Source organism: Olea europaea, unplaced genomic scaffold (genome assembly GCF_002742605.1).
Source record: "Olea europaea var. sylvestris unplaced genomic scaffold, O_europaea_v1 scaffold4015, whole genome shotgun sequence".
NCBI lineage: Eukaryota > Viridiplantae > Streptophyta > Magnoliopsida > Lamiales > Oleaceae > Olea > Olea europaea.
The window spans coordinates 201-25,019 of NW_019259766.1; the positions used below are offsets into that span (position 1 = coordinate 201).

The 24,819-nt window shown below is 39.5% G+C and overlaps 3 protein-coding genes, 4 non-coding genes and 3 pseudogenes across 7 annotated transcripts; all 10 read right to left on the bottom strand.

Moving 5' to 3' along the window:
• Positions 1-255: 255 nt before the first annotated feature.
• On the bottom strand, positions 256-789 carry LOC111387391 (ribosomal protein S3, mitochondrial-like). The gene has a single exon (XM_023011948.1). It carries the CDS (start codon positions 787-789, stop codon positions 256-258), a length of 534 nt encoding a protein of 177 aa, XP_022867716.1.
• Positions 790-1,176: 387 nt separating this feature from the next.
• On the bottom strand, positions 1,177-1,247 carry TRNAH-GUG. The gene has a single exon. It is a non-coding gene; the product is annotated as a tRNA-His (tRNA).
• Positions 1,248-13,497: 12,250 nt separating this feature from the next.
• Positions 13,498-14,253, bottom strand: LOC111387392 (annotated as a pseudogene).
• A 2,823-nt stretch (positions 14,254-17,076) lies between these two features.
• On the bottom strand, positions 17,077-17,148 carry TRNAK-UUU. Its single transcript has one exon. It is a non-coding gene; the product is annotated as a tRNA-Lys (tRNA).
• A 2,659-nt stretch (positions 17,149-19,807) lies between these two features.
• LOC111387393 (NADH-ubiquinone oxidoreductase chain 3-like) lies at positions 19,808-20,537 on the bottom strand. Its single transcript, XM_023011950.1, has 4 exons — positions 20,423-20,537; positions 20,266-20,348; positions 20,104-20,184; positions 19,808-20,011 (listed from the first exon to the last, which is right to left on the bottom strand). The coding sequence occupies exons 1-4, from the start codon at positions 20,535-20,537 to the stop codon at positions 19,808-19,810; spliced, it is 483 nt and encodes a 160-aa protein (XP_022867718.1).
• Positions 20,537-22,054, bottom strand: LOC111387394 (annotated as a pseudogene).
• A 164-nt stretch (positions 22,055-22,218) lies between these two features.
• Positions 22,219-22,290, bottom strand: TRNAG-UCC. The gene has a single exon. It is a non-coding gene; the product is annotated as a tRNA-Gly (tRNA).
• Positions 22,291-22,354: 64 nt separating this feature from the next.
• LOC111387395 (ATP synthase subunit 9, mitochondrial-like) lies at positions 22,355-23,221 on the bottom strand. Its single transcript, XM_023011952.1, has 3 exons — positions 23,087-23,221; positions 22,736-22,940; positions 22,355-22,479 (listed from the first exon to the last, which is right to left on the bottom strand). The coding sequence occupies exons 1-3, from the start codon at positions 23,219-23,221 to the stop codon at positions 22,355-22,357; spliced, it is 465 nt and encodes a 154-aa protein (XP_022867720.1).
• On the bottom strand, positions 23,185-23,257 carry TRNAR-UCU. The gene has a single exon. It is a non-coding gene; the product is annotated as a tRNA-Arg (tRNA).
• A 32-nt stretch (positions 23,258-23,289) lies between these two features.
• Positions 23,290-24,081, bottom strand: LOC111387396 (annotated as a pseudogene).
• Between the last annotated feature and the right edge of the window lie 738 nt (positions 24,082-24,819).

Consider the following 24,819-nt stretch of genomic DNA (forward strand, 5'->3'; position numbering starts at 1 on the left):
ACTCTAAAAGAGTCGCCCTACGGGTGGGAACTTAGTGCTTTTCGTGTATACACGTCCTTTTGGGCATGTTCGCTAGACATCCTTAACACTCACTTTGAATACTTGATAATACGTTCCATATTGAGATCGATACTTATATGTTGGGACCTCGCAATCAAGAATCATTTCTGTTTCACAGCGCGCAGGGTGATCTGTATAAGGGGGTTCGAGGGTTATAAATTCTAAAATAGGCGGCCCTTAAGATTTATGGCTAAGTCATACTTTGATGGTAAAGGCATTTAGTTTGTTTTTAGATGCGTATTGGTTAAAATCTAATGGTTGGCCAGAAGTGCTACTAAATGAACCGATGTGACCGTTTTCAACTGTTTTTCGTGGAATACTTCGTTGTGTAGGTAATCGTCCGGCTAACTCTACTTTAATTCCCATGGTCTGGTGTGGAAGGGAATTTGTTGAGGCTAAAGAAACTTTATTAAACAGCATTTTCTGCATTCGTAAAAAGTTGTAGTTACCTGCATTAAGAGCAATATACTGGGCCAAAATAGCACTGTCTAAATACGGGTACTGTAATCGAACCAATCTAAGCTCTACCTGCGTGCCAAATAATCGGGCAACAGCCATACCTAACGCATTGGTTTGAGTTTCGGTCAGACCAATATTCTGCGTACAGAAGTAAGGGACGTTTACCACTACTTTTCGATTAAATACTTTGTACATAGGTTTACCAGATAAGATTTTAGCTGATTTGAAAAAGGATTGAATTACGCGGTTGGCCATAATCTGAGTTGTCATCTTTAGGCGTAGGTCTTGTTAGACAATATGTTTATTCTTATTTAGGTCATTTGAGTTATAGGGACCAAAGGTAATATTGGCAAAGGGTAAGTAACACAAGCCGATGAAAGGATTTGAACCTTTTTTTTCACTATATGAGAGTGATGAAATAACCATATATTCTACATTGGCGGGGAAAGCTACAGAACGGCTGTAAGCCAAATTTTGTTATTGAAATCACTTATCTTGTTTATACGAGTTACTATTGTATTTTGGTGCGCAAGGGAGTTATGTGCGTGGGCTAATTTACTGTAATATTACCAAGGGCGTTTAGAGCATGCTATTATCACCTCGGACTTTACTTTAACATAGGTTAATAGTGATAGCTGTTCCTATAGCTTTCAGAGGGGCCCAATACGAGAATCGAACTCGTGTAACCCGCACCACAAGCGAGTGTTCTACCACTGAACTAATTAGACCGTAGAAAAGGGGTTTGATGGGGTAAATGCGTATTATACTTATACATGCTTATTCTTTGGCTAATTGACCAGTTCCGAGTGATAGACCTGCGGTAGTTGTTAATAAGAATAGGAACACTAATCGTAGATCTCCTAGACCTGTACCTCCACCTTCCGTTAGTACTGGAACAAACAGCAGTAATGTAAGTGAGATAAATCCTAAAATAATGTATAGCGCATATGAAGTAATAATACCACTATCAAGAGTAGCTAATTGTCGACTAGTATTGTAGAAAGATCCGGTTAATCCAAAGGGTCCTACTTTTTCAACTAGTCCTCGATCTAGTACTTTAGATGTAACTAAACCAAACCCTAAGGCATTGTTAATAATGTAGTTGTTATAGATAACGTCCACAAAGTATTTACCGTTAAAGAATGTATACATCATGTAACCTAGTTTATTCATAGTTAGGTTTACGGCTAAGTATGGTAATCGGTGGTAAAGTAGTAAAGCTGTTGCAGCCCCTAATGCACTACCTACTGCAGGAAGTAGTTTATAGAATAGCGGAATACTGAATTCAGCTTCTACAAGTGTAATGTGAGTAGGGTGGATAAATAGCGCTGACGATAGGAAATCGCTACCTGGACCAACAAAGGCATCTTTTGCTACATAACCAAAGAAAATAGCTAATAGAGATAGGATAACGTAAGGGATAACAACAATTAAAGGTTGTTCATGAGTGTGTTCATAATCACCTTTAGGAGCGTTTGGAGTAGTTAAGAATGTCATACTAATTAATCGGAATGAGTAGAAAGCAGTGATCATAGCTGTAATTGTACCTAATCAGTAAGCTACATTTCCACTGAATTCGTATTGTCCGTATGCTAGTTCAAGGATCAGATCTTTACTGAAGAACCCAGTTAAGAATGGGAATGCCATCAGTGATAGTGATCCAACTAAAATAGCTGTATATGTAAAGGGTAGGAAGTTGATTAAACCACCTAGTTTTCGTAGGTCCTGTTGATCTTGCATTGAGTGTAATACACCACCGGCAGCTAAGAATAGTAGAGCTTTGAAGAACGCGTGATTTACAAGGTGGAATAGTGCAACGTTGTACTGGCTAAGTCCCACGGCCATAAACAGGTAACCCATTTGTGAACATGTAGAGTAGGCAATAACTCGTTTAATATCGTTTTGTAATAGCCCCGTTGTAGCAGCAAAGAATGCTGTTAATGCTCCCACTCATGTAATGACAATAAGTGTTGTTGGTGCATATTCTAAAAGAGGTGATGACCGTAGTAATAGGTACACCCCTGCCGTAACTAGTGTAGCAGCATGGATTAAAGCTGAAACAGGAGTTGGACCTTCCATCGCATCCGGTAATCAAGTGTGTAGACCTAATTGGGCTGATTTACCCATGGCAGCTAATAACAGTAGTAAACCAATCAGGGTTAGTGCTGACTCGTTCATGAAAGGTGAAAGGCTAAAGACTGTGCTGTAATCTAAGTTACCAAAGACTCAGAACAGTGCGAAAAACCCTACACTTAAGAACATATCACCCACTCGATTTACAGTTAGTGCTTTAATGGCTGATTTGTTTGCTTGGATTCGTGTAAATCAGAAGTTAATTAGTAGGTATGATGAAATACCAATTCCTTCTCAACCTAGGAACATTACAAGATAGTTATCACCTGCTACTAGTACAAGCATAAAGAACGTGAACATTGATAGGTAAGCGAAGAATCGTTGGTTGTGAGGATCTGCCGCCATATAATCAACTGAGAAAATATGAACTAAAGATGATACTACTAATACCGGTAATAACATCGATACTGTTAAGCTATCAAATAAGAAACCTCAGTTAACTAGCATTGACTCTGAGTCAATTCAACTAGCTAAGTAAATAGATACGGGACTACCAGATAACCCCACTTCATAGAATGCAACAATAGATAGCAATGCTGACATCACTAGTAAAGTACAGGTAATAATGTGTGCTCCAGTAACTCCCATTTTTCGTCCTAGGAACCCTGCTGACATAGCACCTAGTAGAGGTAGGGCAAGAATGGTTAAATACATTTATCTTAGTGAAATGCTTCCTCGTAGTCGGTAATAGGCAACTAAAATCCCTAAACCAATAGCTGACTCAGCACCTGCAATAGCAATAATGTATACACTGTATGTTTGTCCTAGAATGTCATCAAAACTGAATGAGCTAATGATCACTAATAGGGTAACAGCCAGTAACATCATTTCAATTGAAATTAGCATAAGGATAATGTTTTTTCGGTTAAGAACAAAACCTAAAATTCCAATTAAAAATAGTACAAGGGATAAATTCATGGTAGTAATATTGTTGTCTAATTAGCCTCCTGTAGCTAAAGCCACTCTATGATTGGTCCCATGAATGGCTAGGAGACTCTTTGGATAATGAAGACTCCAATGCCCGTTCTCAGGCACCGGAGGTAACTTAAGGATAAGCGATAATCGCCAAACGAGAACAGTCGGACTCGAACCGACACCACCTATTATGACGTAATAGTGTTCTACCATTAAACTATGTTCACTCTTGTTTGCCCTTAATTAGCTATTACCGGATCCGCGTAGGGTGATTCGAGAAAAGGGGTTGATAGATTTTATCAATCTGCAGCACGTTCCCGTACAGCATCCGTGTTACAACTTCACAAAAGTCATGACTGCTACCACGTGAAACCAATATTGATCCCACTTTTGCAACATATCATTTCCCTCGCGTGATGTGCAGTTAGTACATCTCAAATATATTCTTCACCGTGACATGCTTATCCACGATTACTCAGAATTCCTTCTTCATGTAGCCGGGTTTCAGACTACAATTCGTACAGAACAACTTTAGCTGATTTGCTTAACTTTGCAGTGTTGCCTCATATTATAGTTGCTTGTGCGGCACGTCTATAGCCCATCGCATAAGGGTCATAAAGGTTTGTCTTAGTCCCATTACGATCTCTATTTCAGAGATACACACCTAATTTCTTAAGCATAGGGTTTGCATTCATTAGCGGACTTAACCTAACGTCTAACGACATGAATTGAAGACAACCATGCAACACCTGTTTAGAATACAAGCGATGGTAAGGTTCTACGTGGATCATCGTATTAAATAACATGCTTCACTCTGGGTTTTTGAAACCGTCTAGTCCTTTCATTTTCACTCTTGCGAGTATATTAGTGTTGCGGAATACTTAGCGCGTTTGCATTAGACATTGTTAGGACAAAATCTTAGTATTCATCGTTTACAGTGTGGATTAACTTGGTATCTAATCAAGGTCACTGCCCACACCTTCGTGCCTAAGCGTCGATCTTTCTTCGTAACATGCCTTCGCCTTAGTAGTCAAACTAGGATTAGGATATTTCATCATTACTCTAGCGGTTCTCATTACGTCTATTAGATTCTAGCTCATTGTGAGAGCTGCCTACGCACTCTTTACGCATATGTATGTGGCTTAACGGTCGCCCAGATCGTCTAACCGCTCCTGCTGGCACGATTTTTGGGATGGACTGCACTTATCTTACGGTCATTATTTGTAAGTAAGTGTCTACAATATATAGATATTATAGATTCTAGCTAGCATGTTCATAATTCTCGGGATTACATTTACAATAATTTGTGACTGCTGTACATCTAATGATGCCTTGGGTGAATCTCACACCCATTGTGGGATAAAAACTGTCATCTTATCCTACCTATCTTCGGCTAGTTGAGCTTTTACCTCGCCTACTACCTATTAGGAACTAAGCAAATGGTTCTGAAGGCCGTATCTACTTAGTTGTCCTCACCTGTACGCCTTATTAAATGACTTGCATGTCTTCACCTGCTAGATACCGTTTAAGCTGAGCCAGGACCAAACTCTTGCTTAGGTTTACTCACTAAATTAAGTAGTGGTTATTTGTCTGTCTTCTTATATGTTTCTTCGAGGTATCTCATTCTATTCTCAAGATGATCCAAAGGGAAGGAAGATGCAAAAGATGGGACTTGAACCCATACGACATATGTCATCGAATCTTAAGCTCGATATGGCTACCGTTTCATCACTTTTGCTAAAGGGGGTTTAGAGAGATTGAGCTTAGTTGCGACAGGGCCGGAGGTCTAGGTTAGTTAGCTAATTTTTTAGATGGGCTTTGTGTTGCTAAATCAAGTAATGTGTTTTCAACAATACCGATTACAGGCACGATTACCACAAATCATCCAAAGTACAGTGCTGTACAGATCTGTCCCACGGTAATAAATGGGTCTTCAACGTGACAAGCTCCTAGATACATAAGCGCAGCGAAATTTGCGACAAAGACTCAGAAAGCAAATCGCATTAATGGTCGGAATTGTGCTCCTCGGATTCGTGATGTATCTAATAGAGGCATTGCCAGTAAGATTAGTAGAGCCATGAACATAGCAAGAACTCCCAAGAGTTTGTTTGGGATTGATCGTAGAATAGCATAGAATGGAAGCAGGTATCATTCAGGAACGATCGATGGAGGTGTTTGCATTGGGTTTGCTGGAATGTAGTTATCACTGTGTCCTAATAGGTTAGGAGCATAGAATACAATACCAGATAGTGCTAATAGGAACCCAAAGATTGTTACTAAATCTTTGAATGTAAAGTAAGGGTGGAATGGTAATCGATCTGTGTTACCGCTAACTCCTAATGGGTTTGATGACCCGTGTTCGTGAAGTGTAAGTAAGTGCATTGCCGCTAATGCTGCTAATACAAATGGAAGTAGGAAGTGTAATGAATAGAATCGGTTCAATGTAGCGTTATTTACAGAGAAACCTCCTCACACAAACTGAACAAAGTCTTGACCAATTCAAGGGATAGCAGATAATAAGTTAGTAATTACAGTCGCCCCTCACAATGACATTTGACCGTACGGCAGTACATAACCAAGGAATGCAATAGCCATCATTAAGACTAGCATGATAACTCCAATTGATCAAGGTAATGTTCGTGGTGATTTGTATGATCCGTAGTACAGTCCTCGTCCAATGTGTAAGTACACAAAGATAAAGAAGAATGAAGCTACGTTAGCGTGTAGGTATCGGATAAGTCAACCGTAGTTTACATCCCGCATGATGTGTTCTACACTAATAAAAGCTAGGTCTACAGAGGGTGTATAGTGCATTGCAAGTGTTACCCCTGTAACGATTTGGATACCTAAACATACACCTAGTAGTGAACCGAAGTTTCACATGTATGATAGATTTGCGGGTTGAGGTGAATCAACCATGTAACTGTTAAGTAGTCCTAGGATAGGGTGTGTTTTAAGTAATCGCATAAATAGTTGTATTGGACATTTGCTAACACTTTAAAAGACGAAATGATAGCAAACTTAGAATAACTCACTAGAACCGTATTGGCTAAGCGAGATCTATAATAGGTAAGTAACCTATGCCGAAGGCTTCCAGGCGCGTAGCCCTCTGGAAGTGGTTTTGATAATTTACAATAAGCCATAGTTCATGATAGACCTTGGAAGAATTGAACTTCCTTTTAACAATTATCGGTTGTTCGTTTTACCGGTAAACTAAAGGTCTAAGGGGGTTTAGAGGGTACCTGAAACTTGTGATTTTTGGGCTTTGGATAGTCGGTTAACTTTAACGCTGATTCCTCAAGGCTCAAACGTAATAGACTTTCTCTGCTGTACTGCTTTTTGGAACCAGTATTTATTTTTAGCACCTAAAAGGTCCCCGGCCATTGAAATTGAGGGTACATATTCTCTAATCAACTCGTTTGTTTTCGCGTTTCTGATTTCTACCGGAATTGAGTTTAAATGAAAGTTAGTATAGTCGTTTAACAGGCTAGGACATCAGGGTTTAAAACCGAAATAAACCGTTTTCTGGTTGTTTCAGTAACCAAAATGATTGTCTAATAGAAGCTGTTCTAAAATTCGGGGTACAAAAGCAGTTAAACAGTCCAAGATCCTTTTTTCTCCAACACTTAAGTTATAAAAAGGATGGCTTTGAACAAAGTCTAAATAATAGTTTGGGGTCATATAAAGAGGGACTCAGGCTCAACAGGCTGAGTTTTCTGCATACATAGCGTTTTTCGGACTTCTAACTTTAAAGTTATAAATCTGGCCTCTTGGTGAGACAAGCTCAGTCGAGGTCTCTCGGCTGACGCCGTCGAAGTAGTTAACCGATTATAATGGTTTACGGCACTTCCAAAGTAATATTGGTAAGTTTCTGCTCCTACAACTTGTTTTAACGCGTACACTCCGGCTGCCGTACTGACACAGCTAATAGAACAGTTAGATGCTAAACCGTAAATGCTTAACCCAGAACTAAAATGGCCATTGCCGTATCTCGCCATATTCTCGAAATGATAGGAGAAATGACTATTAGCATAGTCCAAAATAATACTGGTAGGCGGCAACGAACTTAACATCCCTGTAATACAACTATGGGCTGCTAAGGCTCTATCGTTTAACTCGATCTGAGTCAAATACGGTAAATTGCCGTGTAACTCATTAAGGAAGTCATATAAATATTGAATTTGGAATGTCATTGTTTACGCTCCTCATCAGTATACGGACACGTATAGGAATAATCAAACAACGTCTACGAACATTTAAGTTTATGATTCGGGGCCATTTCTTTGGGGTTACTCGAATCTATACTTTTACTTTCGGAAAAGATCAGACTATGTTATAGCTTCTTATATGTTGGACTAAACGGCCCTAGAAGCTTTCGAGTACAATAGTCGTTGAGCACTGTCGAAGATTCTCAGGCACCGAAGGTACTCTGATAACCATAATTTTAACAGTGGTGCATATTGACGGATAATAAAAAATCTCGGTTTCTATGCAGTTTACACGAGGAACTATGACACAAGTAGAGGTTGCTCTAGGCTATGTCAGTATAGAATTGACGACTCAAACCCTAAGTGGTGGTGGTCTGTAAGGTGGTATGACAAGATTCGGAAAAAGGCTACGGCGATAAACAGTGTTCCAATGATAACATGGATACCGTGGAATCCTGTAGCGAAGAAGAATGTACTTCCGTATGCTCCATCTGAAATAGTGAAGGGTGCTTCGTAGTATTCTAGCCCTTGTAGTCCAGTAAAGATAACAGCTAATACAACAGTTAAGATAATTCCTAATAATACACCTTTTCGGTTACCTTGGATCAGTGAGTGGTGTGCATATGTTACAGTTGCTCCTGATGAAAGTAAGATAATAGTGTTTAGTAATGGAATTTCGAATGGGTTAAGTGGGTCAATCCCTGCTGGTGGTCAGTGTGCTCCTAACTCAACAGTAGGCGCTAAAGCACTGTGAAAGTACGCTCAGAAGATTGAGATGAAAAAGAAGATTTCACTTACAATAAATAAGGCTACCCCCAGGTTAAGACCTTTTTGTACTGCAAATGTGTGGTTACCTAGGAATGATCCTTCAGCAACTACGTCTCGGAATCATAGAATCATGGCGAATAGTGTGGCTAAAAATCCTAATAGTAATAGGGTACCTCCGTTAGCATAACCGTTAAAGTACATCGCTGCTGACATTGTTAAAGTTAACAGAGCAAATGATGTTAGTAATGGTCATGGTGAAGGATCTACTAAGTGATAAGGATGGAATTGGAATTGTTGTCGTGATACGTTAGTCATTACTCCATTTACGGTCATTAATATCATTTAATCCATGGTTTTGGTGATTGCTTGGCGGACAGGATGAGATTCGAACTCATGGTACCTAAGTACGTCATATTTCAAGTATGGTGCATTAAACCGCTCTGCCACATGTCCCAGGCCGGATTAAGAAAGAATAAAATTGGGCGAGGTAGATTCGAACTACCGATTGCGCGAGCAAATTCATTTACAGTGAACCTCCTTAGACCACTAGGAAACCGCCCATATGCTCCCGACAAGGATTGAACTTGTATATCTGGTACTTCACACCAGTGCTCTCACCATTTGAGCTACCGGAGCCTACTATGCACAATGAATCTTTAGGTACTTGGAGAAAACTGGACTTGAACCAGTCCTTACGCTATGCAAAAGCGTTATACTACCAGATATATTATTTCCCCTCGAACTATAATACTATGAATACTTATATGTCGAATAATAAGGGGGTTCAAAGGTAATAGTTAGATCGTAGCGTCGAAAAGCAATTTTATTAGTAAGGTGCAATATCAAAGGCAACTAGTAACGATGGCACCAGTAAAATAAAGGCAATAACCATGGGTAAAAGCCCAGTTCACATAAATTGCATTAGTTGCATGCTGTTATAACAATGGTTTTCACCACTGGAAAGACTATGTCATCAGCATTGGCGGTTGAGTACGGTAGTCGTTGAACTTAAACCAGCTAATAGAATAAGGTTTAAGATGCAAATTGTATTAAGATAGCTCTTTGCAGTTAACTCATTTTGGGAACGACCAACTAGAGATCGTATCGTAGTCGTGGTAATGTTGCTCGGAATCATACGAATAGGAAACAGAATAAACAAGTTTTAAGTGCAAGTACAATCGCTTGTAAGTTAATAAAGGAATCGTTAACAAACACTTCGGGAATCATATACCCACCTAAGAACAGGATGGCAGTAAAGGTTGACATTAGCACAATACTACAATATTCAGCAAGAAAGAAGAATACAAAGATCATTCCACTGTGTTCAGTAAAGAATCCAGCAACCAGTTCACTTTCTGCTTCTGGTAAATCGAAAGGTGTTCGGTTAGTTTCCGCTAATGCTGAAATAAAGAACATAATGAATAAAGGTAGTAGTGGTACTACAAATCATACACTCTGTTGCATCTCGATCATTTGGATAAGGTTAAATGTCCCTGTCATTAGAATTACCGCTAATACAGCTGAGCTATAAATTAACTCATAACTAATCATTTGAGCAGTACTTCGTAATGAACCTAAAAAGGCATATTTAGAATTAGCAGATCACCCAGCAAATAGCACTCCATATACTCCAATAGATGAAATAGCTAATGAATATAGGATCCCTAAAGAGAAGTCAGATAGAGTTAAACCACTTCCAAAGGGAATAATTCCTCAACCGAGCAGACTAAAGATTAAACTAATAATCGGTGCTAAAAAGAATAAACTTTTAGTTGAGTGTTGTGGTACAACTGTTTCTTTTACTACTAACTTAAGGGCGTCACTAAATGGCTGCAGTACTCCGTAATATCCCACTTTGTTAGGTCCTACTCGTCGTTGCATACTTGCAAGTACTTTTCGTTCAATAATAGTCATGAAAGCCACTGATAATAGGATAGGCACTAAGACAATCAGAACTTCTAAAAGACTAATTAGTACGGATAGCATGATGTTTTATATTATAGCTATATGAAAGATAGCCGGGACTAAAGCAAAAAAACGTCGAAGGTTGGTCATGTACAGAGGGTGACCGGCCACTCACCGGAGGCACATCTGGGATGAGTTGTAAATAAGGGGGTTCAAGGGTAAGCGTTAATAAAGCTAGTTAGTTGAATACTATACTTGGCTGTCTAATCAGCTTAGGTATTTTTCTAGTGAAACAGCTTCTACTGCAATAGGCATGAAACCGTGGTAAACTCCACAGATTTCTGAACATTGTCCGTAGTATACTCCTTCTCGTTGGATTAATACTGAAGTTTGGTTAAGTCGTCCTGGTACCGCATCGATTTTAAGTCCTAATGATGGTACAGCAAAGTCGTGGATTACGTCTTGTCCTGTAACAATAAATCGTACGTGTGTATCTACAGGTACTACTACTCGGTTATCAACATCTAGTAATCGGAATTGTCCCAGTTCTAAGTCTGATTCTGGTACCATGTATGAGTCAAACTCGATTGATTCTCCGTCTTCGTTAATGAAGTCAGAGTACTCGTATGCCTATGGGTAAGCTATTTTCATAGATTGGCGGGCTATGTTATCTACCTTATTACATTGATAGGGTAGCTACGCATTTAGTCTCTGGAGAGTAACAAAACATACTCCTGCTAATTTTAACCGTAAGGAAAAGTTCTAGCAATTCAGCGTAATTCGCTAAAGAAAAGAGTTCTTTAGAGACCATACCTAATAATAATACACCCCATGAAAAAGGGGTTGAAGGGTTAAAGTGCATTCGCTTTTGAAACCGGTCGAATAAATTTATACAACCGTCCATCTGCTCGTTTATAGATACCTTTATTTAAGTGTTTGTTAACAAAGTCGTGGTGAATGTTAAGAATGTTTTCTACTACAGTAACAGAAGGGTAACGTGTAATAACATTTGTTTGTAAATCATGAACATGTACAGGTAAAGAAGCGACTACCCCTTTTCGGAATAGAGGCATTGAATCTGGGTGAGCGGCTAAATAACACTCACCAACTTTGGGAGAAAGGCATGTTCGTTTTAGTCCAAAGTTACGTTTTGCCGTATTTGGAGAAATATCTAGAGCGTTGTAGGCCGCATATACAGAACCAAAGGTTCCTAATACTTTAGAATAATCCGTTGATACAGCACAAACTTTACCCAGAGGTAGCTCAGTCATGTTACTTAACGGTTCAGCAGAGGCTGCTCCAGGGTGTTCTACTGGGCCTGCTTTAGTTTCTCCTTTAATAACAACGTCAACTTCAATCCCTAAATAGGGTGAATAATAATACTGTTCTGCTCTACCGTACCGGTATAGAATCATGTGTTTAATGTCAGAAGTTGCTCCGGGGTCGGCAAATAGTCGCGCTGCTTCTCGGCCTGTATCAAAAGAGCCCAGAATGTTTCCTTTATAACCCTCACGCGTATCCAAGATCTGAATTTTGAGGCTCGGATCTACTTTCCAGTGGGACAGATTACGTAAGGCGGTTGAAGGTAAATCAGGAGCGGGAACATAATCAACATAAGTAGGTTCTTCTTCTTGTACCATTGTCGACTGCACTGCTGTACTATCAAAAAGGGTAGGATGTGAAGAAGTGGTAGCAATATGTCGGCCGTTAAGAGTACTTTGCATTTTATCTAAGTAAGATTGCTCAGTCAATGCCAACTCATATTTGGTAAAAGCGTCTAACAGTAAATAATCTTTAGGCGTAAGTACCAATGAATTAAATTGTTCATTGTCCAAAAGCATACTTAGGAAATGTGATCCGGGATGAATAGGTGTTACTGTAAAGTTGTTTGCACCAATAGCACGCACTCGGGAATACAAAAGATGATTTGTACCTTCCATTTTGCTGCTCATCGCTTTATTTAGGTGTGACTCCATTCGTGTACCAATATCAATGGATGAACCGATATAGGCATCAGATGTTCCATTTTCAACAATAATATAAATCCCTGCTTTATTGAACTCAGCAGGCAATGGACCTTTGCTGTTTAGGGGTAACCCACCGTCAGAAATGACAAGATGGTCTGTACCATTAACATTAGCAAAGCGGCAAAAGGTATTATAGGTTTGGTTTCGATGGGCTTTAATGAATTTCCGTACTTCTACTGAAAACATATCGTTATTAAGGGCTTTGTTGAGTACACTTAAGGTTTGATCATGATTTTCACTAGGCACAATAGGGAAATCCAAGGGTCATTCAACATATCGTACAGTAACGGTTTCTGTATTAAGTTTTGTTAACAATTCTTTTTCACTTAACAAGGGTAAGCTATTTGAGGTGAGGGGCATTTTTGCTTCAATGCTATTAGCTGTCATTAACGAGCAAGCTACAGGGTGTGGTGTATTATCATGGCTCGATCAGTATCATTGGTGTCCAGCTACTTTAATAGTCATAGAGGGAGAAATTACTTCATCCATTAGGTAAAGCAGTTTGAAACTAGGGAATGCGATAGCAATTAACACTAAGGCAGGTGTAATTGTTCATACTAGTTCGATTAGAGTTCCGTGGTTGTGGTATTTGTGTACAATTTTAGTTCGGTCGCTGTTAAAGTAAATTAGCACTGATCCTAACATTCAGAATACTAAGAATGAAATTACAATTAGGTAAAAGAAAATAGAATCGTGTAATTCTACGATTCCTTCAAAGCTAGGTGTACTTCCATCTTGGAAACCGATTTGTCAAGGATATGAAGCATCATTGTGAATGTGGCTGAAGATATTTAGCATAGATATTATAGTTTGTTTTAGTCTCACGTAAGTCAGCGGATCTGAATATGAGACTGCTCTTAGTTAAGAAATCGGTGAATCGAACACCGGTAAACCACGTGTAAGATGGCCACTTTACCACTAAGTTAATCTCTTAAGTCGAAAATTATCTGAAAAGGGGGTTTAAGGGTACGGCTCTAACGAAAAACATATTACGGCCGATTTGCGTCGAGGGTTCCCCAAATCTAGTGTAACTCGATAGCGTCTTTTAGGTAGCTACATACCAGGATAGTGAATACATAAGCCTGGATTAGTGATACAGCAATTTCTAGTCCAACTAGTGCGATAAAGATAGCCATTGGTAGTAACGTTACAAAGAATAACAAGATACCGCTAGTTAAAGCAGGGTATAGGAATCCACTTAGGATTTTTAATAAAGTGTGTCCGGCTACGATGTTTGCAAATAATCGAACTCCTAAACTGAATGCTCGGGCAAAGTATGAAATTAATTCAATTAGCGCTAGTAACGGTACCAGTGGTAAGGGTGTTCCAGCAGGTACAAAGAAACTAAAGAAGTGAATTCCGTGTCGCATTAGTCCTAAGATTGTTACTCCTAAGAAAATCATTACACTTAGTCCCATAGCTACAATAGCACTTGATGTAAAGGCAAATGAGTAAGGTACGTTACCTACAAGGTTAGCTAATACGATAAAGAAGAATAGTGAGTATACAAACGGAACATAGATTTCGTTAGCACTTCCTACTTGTTCTTTAACCATACTGTGTAGTGTTGCGTATGATGATTCTAGTGATAGACTTCATTTACTTGGCACAATTCGGTGGTTGTTAGCTGATGCAGCGTGGTATCCAATACCTAAAGCTAGTACTAGTAGTGTGTAGAACCCAACGTTAGTTAATGAGATAACAAAATCTCCTAGGATGGGTGCAGTAAAGCTAATAAAGTTTACTGTTTCAAATTGTTCTAATGGTGATGAAGCCATTACTTGGAAGTTGTTTAACATATTTAATAATAGTTATTGTTTCTTACTTAAGTGTGCTTAACTTGCTATTCCTTTGGACCCTGATTAAATCATTTCTGCCTTTTCAATGGTCCATAAGGTTGTATATGCTCAGGACCGTTAGGCGTCTGAGAATAGCTGGAACGGATTAAAGTTTAGTGATGTACATTCGTGTTAAAAATAGTTCAGTAAACATTGGTAGAATGTATTTTGAGAATACATAGATCATTGTCATTAAAACAACAAAGGCAAAGGTTCATTGGTTTACGAAGTAGAATGGTAATAGTTGTGGCATAGGTAATTAAGTTTTTCTGCTCTTAAGATTATGGTATTAACATAAGCGGGTACAAGAGCTATCTTATTTCACTGAACGGTGAACGTAGACATAACAAAGTAATATTGGCATATAAGAAATTTAGGTGTAACTTCTTATATGTTGTAGTTCGATATAAAGAAAAGGGGTTTTAGAGGAATAGCCTGGACCTTTGTATACATTTATGATTGTACAGGTAACATGTTGTAACTGTGGAATGGAGTTGGTGAATCTAGTGTTCATTCTAATGTTGTAGATGCTTGAGCTCCGTTATAGAATTCTGGTGTTGATGTAAAGAATGCTGGGATTGCTCAAGGGTTAGCAGTTACTGTTTCTCCGTTAGCAAAGATATCGTAAATGACGTATCCAAATACCGCTGTGGCTACCACTGAGATAATTGACCCTACACTACTAATGTAGTTTCAGTCAGCGTATGCATCTGGGTAATCCGGAATTCGTCGCGGCATACCTGCTAAACCAAGGAAGTGCTGTGGGAAGAATGTAACGTTTACTCCAACAAACATTGTTCAGAAGTGGATTCGACCTCATACCTCGTTGTATGTTTTACCGATGATTTTAGGTGTTCAGTAGTAGAAACCTGCAAACATAGCAAATACCGCTCCCATTGATAGTACATAGTGGAAGTGTGCTCTTTGAATTAATTTACCTTTGCAGATAAAGTTGGACTATATCATTTTAAACATTTTTAGTCTCTTAAGAAAGGATCATTTAGGCCTTTCCTGCTGATTGCTTCGGTAATCAATACCAAGCGTTCCAGCAATTGAATGTAATTTTAATGTGTTGCAGCATCTAGGTTCACAACATAGTAAGTATCGTGCATTGCCACATCTAATGAAGCGTTGGCTAGGATAACTCCCGTAAGCCCACCAATTGTGAATAATGCAATGAATCCTAAAGCGAATAGCATTGGAGTAGTGTATCGTACTGACCCTCCGTAACATGTAGCAATTCATGAGAAAATTTTAATTCCTGTGGGAACGGCAATAATCATTGTGGCTGCTGTAAAGTAGGCTCGTGTGTCCACGTCTAATCCTACAGCGTACATGTGGTGAGATCACACAATAAATCCTAAAATACCAATTGAGAACATAGCGTAAACCATTCCTAGGTATCCGAATACGGCTTTACCTGAGAATGTTGATACTACGTGTGATACAATTCCGAACCCTGGGATAATAAGAATGTAAACCTCAGGGTGCCCGAAGAATCAGAATAAGTGTTGGTATAGAATTGGGTCACCTCCTCCTGCGGGGTCGTAGAATGATGTGTTAAAGTTTCGGTCAGTTAGTAACATTGTAATACCTCCTGCTAATACCGGTAGTGATAATAGTAGTAAGATAGCTGTTACAAAGATCGCTCAACAGAATAACGGTAATTTGTGTAATGTCATTCCTGGGTTTCGCATGTTAAGGATTGTAGTAATAAAGTTCATTGCACCTAACATTGAAGAGATTCCGGCTAAGTGAAGGCTAAAGATAGCCAGGTCAACTGAACCACCTGAGTGAGATTGGATTCCGGCCAGCGGAGGATATACTGTTCATCCTGTTCCTGCTCCTTGTTCTACGAAAGCACTTGCCAGTAGTAGAATTAGTGAAGGAGGAAGTAATCAGAACGAGATGTTATTTAATCGAGGGAAAGCCATATCAGGGGCTCCAATTTGTACTGGCACTAGGTAGTTACCGAAACCACCCACAAGCGCAGGCATACTTATTTATTTCCTATTGCTAGAAGAGTTGGACTATATCTTACGCCACTAAAGTGGGCTTCGCATTTAGTCTCTTAGGATACCTATGTTGGTTTCCTGCTGATTGCCCAATCATTTTGGGGTTTCCAGCAATTTACGAAATACAATGGCTACGCCTTAACCATGAAGAAAATCATTAAAAATGCGTGCGCAGTGATGATTACATTGTACAACTGGTGGTTACCGTTCAAGATTTGTACACCAGGTGATGCTAATTCCATTCGAATTAACACTGAGAAAGCTGTTCCTAACATACCAGCAAAGATGGCAAAGATAAGGTACAGTGTCCCAATGTCTTTAGCGTTAGTTGAGTAAAGTCATCGGATCATATTCATAGTTTATCATCAATTTTTCCTTATTTCTTAGATTTACGTCGAGGAGACCTCTCCGAGAACTGTTATAGTCAAGGTGACGGATTGGGAATACCCTTTATAACTGCAACGGTCTATATGCGACGCTGCCTTGGGGCCTACTATACGGACTACATGAGATTCGAACTCACAAGGATTCATCATCCAGACATTTAGCAAATGTGTTACTTCACCTATGGCAGATAGTCCTCCAAAGCTATACGAATGGGGGTTTTCACGATATACTTTAGCTAAAATAACGTAAGGGACGCGAGGGGAATCGAACCCCCAACTGTCCGATTAAGAATTCGGTTGTTTTACCACCGAAGGTTCTCAGGCACCGGAGGTACTCTGAGAATTAAACTATACGCCCTCTATGGGTCCAGGAAGATTCGAACCTCCAACCGAGTAGTTAAAAGCTACTTGCTCTACCATTGAGCTATAAACCCCCTCGTAGGCCGGGGGTGGCCCACGAANNNNAACCCCTGGATGAGTTAATTATCAGAGTACCTTTAATCATTTCTGTACGGTTTTGTTTACTGAGTGAGCTTGATTCGAACAAGCATCGGACACTCCCAAAAAGTGGAGACTTGCCTATTAGTCGATCACTCACTATAGATGCGGGGCCCGGCCAGCGCAGCTGGACGAGGTTCGGGACCCCTCTCCTCTCCGGGTAACTCGGGCGTACCCTCGAACTGCCCAATCCAGGAATCGAACCCAAATTTACTATTTACAAGATAGTCGTACTAACCGTTGTACTAATCAGGCTGACGGAAATTAAGTCTAGATGATCTGCACGGGGCTCGAACCCGTACTACCACAGTGAAAGAGTGGGGTGCTGACCTGTTGCACAAGCAAATCGGGGAAGACTCGTGGACCTGTTAATAAAGCGTAGAATTCTCTATAACAGAAATGGTTGAGGTCGCCTCTGGAACTGCATTTCGGACCTCAAGTCTACAACCGAGGAGCAGACAGTAAGTTAATGCCCTTAGTGCTACATTTCTATAGTCTACACAAAGTGGTGCTTGCCTAGCTAAAGCTTATTCGTATTCAACACCACGTTCCAGATTCAAAATGGACGCCTGCTTTGACCGGAGTTACACCCCGGATCACGTTCTTGATTCATCACCTCCTTAGCCCTCAGATAAACCGAGCAGTAACAGCCAACCATGCCATTATGCGATAGCTAAAAAGGCCCCTTGGATTTGGTGCAATTATACACCGGTTTTCATCCCTCTTTTTGCAAAGATATTTATTCTTATTTTAACCGAGCCCGGATGCCATTCTTTCAGGACATTCTGCATAAAGGTGCGCCTCTCCGATTTGAACGAAGATCTACTGCTCATGAGGCAATCGTGCTAACCATTGCACTAAGACACATCTAACTATACTTATATGTTATATCGTTCCGAGAGCTATTGATCGACCACTCACCGGAGTTAAAGAAAAAGGGGTTTGGCGGTAAGATAACCGAAGGAGTAAAACTAAATTAGGCTCCGTAAAGTAAACCTGATACACTGTAGTGTAAATCGTTTAAGATGATATTCGGTCAAATTCCGAAAACAAATGTAGGAATAAGAAGTGTTAAAAGAATCATGTATTCTCGTCGTGATACATCTTTTGCATAACCTAGATATTGGCTATACGCTCCGAAACAGATTCGGTTATATAGTCAGAATGAGTAAGCTGCACTAAAGACAATACCTGTACTCATTAATAATCCTACTACCGGTGATCGTTGGAATGTACCTGCTAATGCCAAGAACTCTCCTACTCAATTACTTGTTAATGGCGTACCTGCGTTGGCTACCGTAAAGAGTAAGAAAAAGACTGAGAACACTGGCATGTAAGATGTCATACCTCTGTAGTACCGGATAACTCGAGTGTGGAAAGCATCATATAGTACTCCTCCTACTAACATAAATAGGGCGGGTGATACAAAACCGTGGGCAATAGATAGCATAATACCACCTTCAATACCTTGGATTGTGTTACTGAATACTCCTGCTACTACAACACTCATGTGAGCAATACTTGAGTAGGCAACTAAACATTTAAAGTCTGTTTGTCGTAGAGTTGTTAATGAACTGTAAACAAGAGTAATTACCGCAATAGTTTGTACTAATGGGCTGAAGTACTCGGTAGCTTCTGGTAGTAATGGAATAAGAATTCGTAAGAATCCGTAAACCGCTAATTTTAGAATTAATCCAGCTAATACGATTGATCCTGCTAATGGAGCTTCTACGTGGGCTCGGGGTAGTCACATGTGGAATGGAACTAAGGGAGTTTTAATGGCGAAACTAAGGAAAATACCCAGTCACAAGATTTTCTGGCTATCAAAACTAATATCGGCTAATGAGATCATCTGTAGATCTGATGTACCAACGTTGTAAATGATAACTAGGAAAGATAGTAACATGAATAAGGATCCAAATAGTGTGTATAGGAAAAGTAGGAAACTGGCTCGAATTCGTGTTTCACTTCCTCCTCAAATACCTACGATTAAGAATAGAGGTACTAGCACTGATTCAAAGAAAACATAGAACAGTAATAAGTCTAATACAACAAATAGGGCAATTAAGAGTGTTTCCACCATTAAAAAGGCGATTAAGAAGTATTTAAGATTGTGTTTTACGTTCTCTCAGCTAGCTAAGATACAAATAGGCATTGTAAATGTTGTTAGTAATACAAAGTAAAGTGATAGTCCATCAACTCCAATGTGTAAATGACAGAAGCTAACCTGGTTAAACTCCTGAGTAAACTGGTATTGGCTTGAGTTACTATCGAATTCACCTCATAGAACCAGGGATACTAAAAAGTTAAGTAATGTTACAAATAGGGCAATTTGTTTCATTCTGCTTTCTGTTCCGTTTTGCATTGGGCTTAAGGCTAATACACCTAAAAGAGGGATAATTAGTAGCAATGTAAGCATGGTTTAGATTATTTGTTGACCTTTTGGTGAGTGGTGAAAGGGCATAAAAGGATCATTTCTGTTGCACAGCGCGTAGGGTGATCTGTATCCCACCGTAGGGGAAAGGGGTTTAGGCGGATAACTGCGGAGGGTCTATGCGTCTACTAGAATGGGCGGCGTCGAAAATCTATGGTCTTTCAATTACTGCTCGGGAAATAGATGATCGGTGATCTGTGAAATATAAGGCCAATTAAGAATAAGTTTTCCAACTTAGTTGAGACTATATCATCTAACCCCGGCGGGTCAGTAAAGCTAATAGTCGTTGAACGATAGTATATCACTACCGCTGCAGATAGGTTAGTTGTATAACTGTTCCTGCACTTCACCTTAATAAGGCAACCCTGAGGTGTTTACCTTTACCGAATTCGTAGACAAAACCTACGGTTAGTAACATTAGGAATGACATTCCAATTCAGAAACCATAAGTACTTACTTGGTATAGTGTCACAGCTAACGGGTAGAATACCGCGATTTCAAGATCAAAGATTAGGAATAAAATTCCCACTAAATAGTACTGGATAGCAAAAGGTGCTCGTACTTGATTGAAGATTGGATTAACAAATGTTTATTCTCCCCTGATCGATGGATTGCTTACCATTTCTAGTAAGTTAAGGCTATACCATCTAACACGGCCGAGTGTGTTAGTCAGTGACAATAGTCGTTGAACTGAATGAACAGCTGCAGGTTAATCGGAAACGATCGTTCTTGCAATAAAGACTGATAAGCGTATAGGGGCATAATCTTTTACCCACATTCGTAAGGAGTCACTTTTTCTGTGTCGGGTTTATGTACGGCTAATAGTACGTTAAGTAGTAGTAAAATCATTACTAATACCGGTACAAATAGGATTAATACTGTAATTGTCATTATGCTGTAAATAGTGATAATGCAAGTAGATTACTGCTATTTAATCATAGTGATGGAGATAGAATGAACAGAGCAATAACTAGGGTTAATACCGAAATTACATAGCTGTGTGTTGAGGCAAGAGTACCTGTTTGGCTTGTCACATCTGACTCTGCGGAATCAAAGTGAATTACTCGGATGATTCGTAAATAGTATGCAGCACTTACTACACTGGCTAAAATACCGATAAAGGCTAGGAAGTAGTAACCATTTTCAATAGCTGAGTACAGTACCATATATTTAGCAAAGAATCCTACTAGAGGAGGGATACCTGCCATAGAGAACAGACATAGGGCTAAACTTAAACCTAGTACAGGGTTAGCATAGAATTGTCCTTTAAGTTGTGAAATAAATGATACATCAGTTGCTCGGAAACTAGTATAACCAAAGGCCAATACAATGAAAAAGGCATTTAGGTTAGTTACTGAGTATTGCATTAGGTAGAATAGGAAACTAGTAATTGACTCTTCGCTGTTTACTGATAGAGCTAAGAGTAAGAACCCTACGTGTGAGATGGTTGAAAAGGCAAGTAATCGTTTAAGTCGGTACTGAGCTAATCCTACTACTGTACCAATAACTAGTGATAGTAAGGAGGTTGTAAGTAATAGGTTTTTTCAGATGTTGATTGAACCGCTGGGTTCGAGGCCACCCTGGCCGAGATATGCTCCATCAAATACGCTGGCAATACTTTCTGATCCGATTTGTAACTCTAATAAAAAGATAAAGATCGAAATTTTAGGCATTACCGTTAATCATGTTGTAACAATTGTGGGTACACCGTCATATACATCTGGGGCTCAGTTATGGAAAGGAGCAGCTGCAACTTTGAATAAGAATCCTACCGCAATGATTAATACTCCTAATACAATCGACAGGTTTTCGTTACCTGCTGAGTGAACTGAAGCAAAGGTGTAGATTCCTTCAAAGTGAGTTAGTCCTGTATAGGCATAGATAATACTTGACCCTAATAAGATTAACGCTGATGACAGAGCACCTAATAGGAAGTATTTAAGACCTGCTGATGTGGCTGATTCTGAGTTTCGATAGATTGCAGCTAGAATATAAACCGCAAAACTTTGTAACTCAATAGATAAGTACATTGATACTAAATCTGCACTTGAAATTAGGAATGAAGCTCCCATCGTTGTAAATAGAATGATTAAAGGGTATTCGGCGATACTTGGTACTGCACTATATCCTTTTACATCGCTATCGGTACTTGGAGCTCATGGTAATAGTAAGAAAGCCCCTACTGTGTATAGGAACATTTCCATAAATTGTGTTACGGTTGTAACATGGAATAGACCACTATATAACCCTAAACCGGATCCAATTGCCTGTACATATAAGCTATTGAAAGACAAGGCCGCGCTAAAGAGTAAAATAATAGCAGTAATTCGTGTTAATAGTGTTGGCGTGATAGTTGATGAATAAAGCGGGATCGCTAGTAATAATGAAGTTAGTCCAATTAAAAGCATTTATCTCTTTAATCCATCAAAGAGGATCTAGTTAGTTTAGATTCGAATTCATTACAACAGTTTTCTTAGTCGGGCCGATTTGCGTCGAGCCCAAATCTAGTTCATCCCTAGAAGCATCATTAAGCAAAACTTGGTGGACAGAAACTCTGGCCACTTTAGATATATACGAGTAGTTGGAATCGAACCAACATCCACTACTTGGAAGGTAGTTATACTAACCGCTGTACTATACTCGTTTCCATCTATAGAATTATGTCGAGTCGGGCCGATTTGCGTCGAGCCCAAATCTTGTTTAATTAATCAATGAGTTGTACGTAAAACTTGGGTCCCCCTATGATCGTTGACGTTAATAGCATTACACTGGAATCGAACCAATATGGCTATATCCGAAGTATAGTACTCTACCATTGAGCTAGCAATGCCGTCTAGTTGGGATACAAATAATGGGACTTGAACCCATACGGTTTATCACCACTGCTTCCTAAGAGCAGCCTGTCTACCATTTCAGCATATTTGTTGCAACGAGATCAGAAAAGGATCATTTCTGTTTCACAGCGCGTAGGGTGATCTGCATCCCACCGTAGGGGAAAGGGGGTTAATAGGGATTCTCTGGTTAAGATGCCGAAGAGTTATAAAACTATGAGTATAGGATTAAGAAAGCGATCATTAAAGCGAATAGACCTGTAGCTTCTGATAGCGCGAATCCAAGGATAGCGTATTGGAATAATTGAGGTCGTAGAGCAGGGTTTCGGCTAGTTGCTGACATCAGTGATGAGAAAACTAATCCAATTCCAACTCCAGCACCTGCTAGTCCAATAGTTGCTAGTCCAGCTCCAATGTATTTTGCTGCTTGTAACATATTTAAAGTAGTATTTGTGTAATAACACTGGTAAATCTCAGAGAACAACCGTGTAAACAGACATTTCAAGAGCAGCATGAATCGAACATACATAAGCTATTTTGAAGATAGCGATTTTACCGTTAAACTATGCTCTTATTATTAACATTACTAGGGACAAGAGGGAATCGAACCCTTAGAACGTAAGCTTTGCAGGCCCCGGACACAACCATTCTGCCGACCCGTCCCTCGGAGAGGTCTCCTCTTTTTGAACGAATGCTCAAAACAGCCCAACCTCCTTCTGGATTCGAACCAGAAAATCTTATCATTAGAAGTAATAGGCTATACCATTAAGCTAAGGAGGCAATTTACCGCGTTGTATACTATATGTTTGTTCTCATCCCAGCGCAGCTGGGACACATCGGAGATGTGCCTTCGGTGAGTGCCCGGTCACCCTCTGGGCCAGCTCCGCTGGTTTCTGCAAAGCAGAAATGACCTGTTAATAAGGGGGTTCGCTGGTATAAGGATGTGATTATAAGAGTGCTGTATTAGGTAAAATCTAAACTGATTCTCGGCTTGAGCTCATACATAGGACAATAGGTCCAACCATGGCTAATAAAAAGATAACCCCAGCAATGATTAATCAAAGCGATGCATAAGTGTATAGACCTTGCCCAATACTTTCGATTTGTAAGAAACTGGTAAAGTTGTTATCGGCAATTACCGGGTTAAATGCAACGTGAACGTTGGTTGTAAAGTCTGCAATAGCGTCGAGTCCCAGTACGGTTGAGTTAATGAAACTAAAGATTCCAAGTCAAGCGGGTGCATAAGCAGGTAACTGAACGAAACTTACTTGTAAGATAGATAATAGTTCGAAAAAGAACAATGAACTAATGATCGCTCCCAAAGGTAAATTTTGTGTATACTCTTGTCCAGTGTCAATTAACTCTACTAGTCGTAAGTTTAGCATCATGATTACGAATAAGAATAAAATGGCAATGGCACCTACATAGATAATAAGGTAAGCTAACCCTAGGTAAGCAACACCTAATAGGACAAGATAACCGGCAACGTTAATGAATACGGAGATAAGGAATAGTACTGAAATAACAGGATTTTTGGCTGTAATAACTAAAATACCAGATAGCACAGCACCAAAAGCTAATACGTCTAATAATAGGTTGTTCATTTAAATGTGTTTGCTCTAAATGGTTAAGAGCCCTTTACGTTAGTTAAAGTGCCTAAAGAATTATAGCTCGAAGATGATAGTCGTTACTTGGAATTGAACCAAGATCTGAAAGTTAACAGCTTTTCGCTCTACCGTTGAGCTATAACAACCAGTATGCAAAAATAGATAGATTATTATCAGGTGACTGCGATTCGAACGCAGAAAGTCCTTCTCCCAAAGAAGGCAGCAAACCAGGCCAGCTTCCCACCTGTAGTCCGACCCGCAGGTATTCCAGAACGTGGTCCAGGAGCAGAGCATCCTGACTCAATATGATATTATAAAGTTAAATGGTTTATTAGCACTACTTAGCTCATACCTTGCAGTACTTATACACGTAGCCTATTTAGAGGTAGTCTGCCTCTTACCATCCTTAGTATCTAGGAGGGAGCTTCGATCTTAAGATGCTTTCAGATCTTATCCTTTCCATACGTAGCTACTCTGCTATCCTATTACAGAACAGATGCACCAGAGGTATGTACCTTCAAGTCCTTTCGTACTGAGAAGATGTCTCCCTTTTACTATTCGTCCCTGCAAAAGATAGGGACTATACTGACTCCAATCTATTAACAACTAGTTATTTCTAACTAGGTTGGACTATACTATGTTCTATAGGAATAGAATAAAGATCTATAGTCTCTGAATAAACTTTTGTTTACTGCTGATTACTCATTAGAGTTTCCAGCAAATTATCTTTAACAA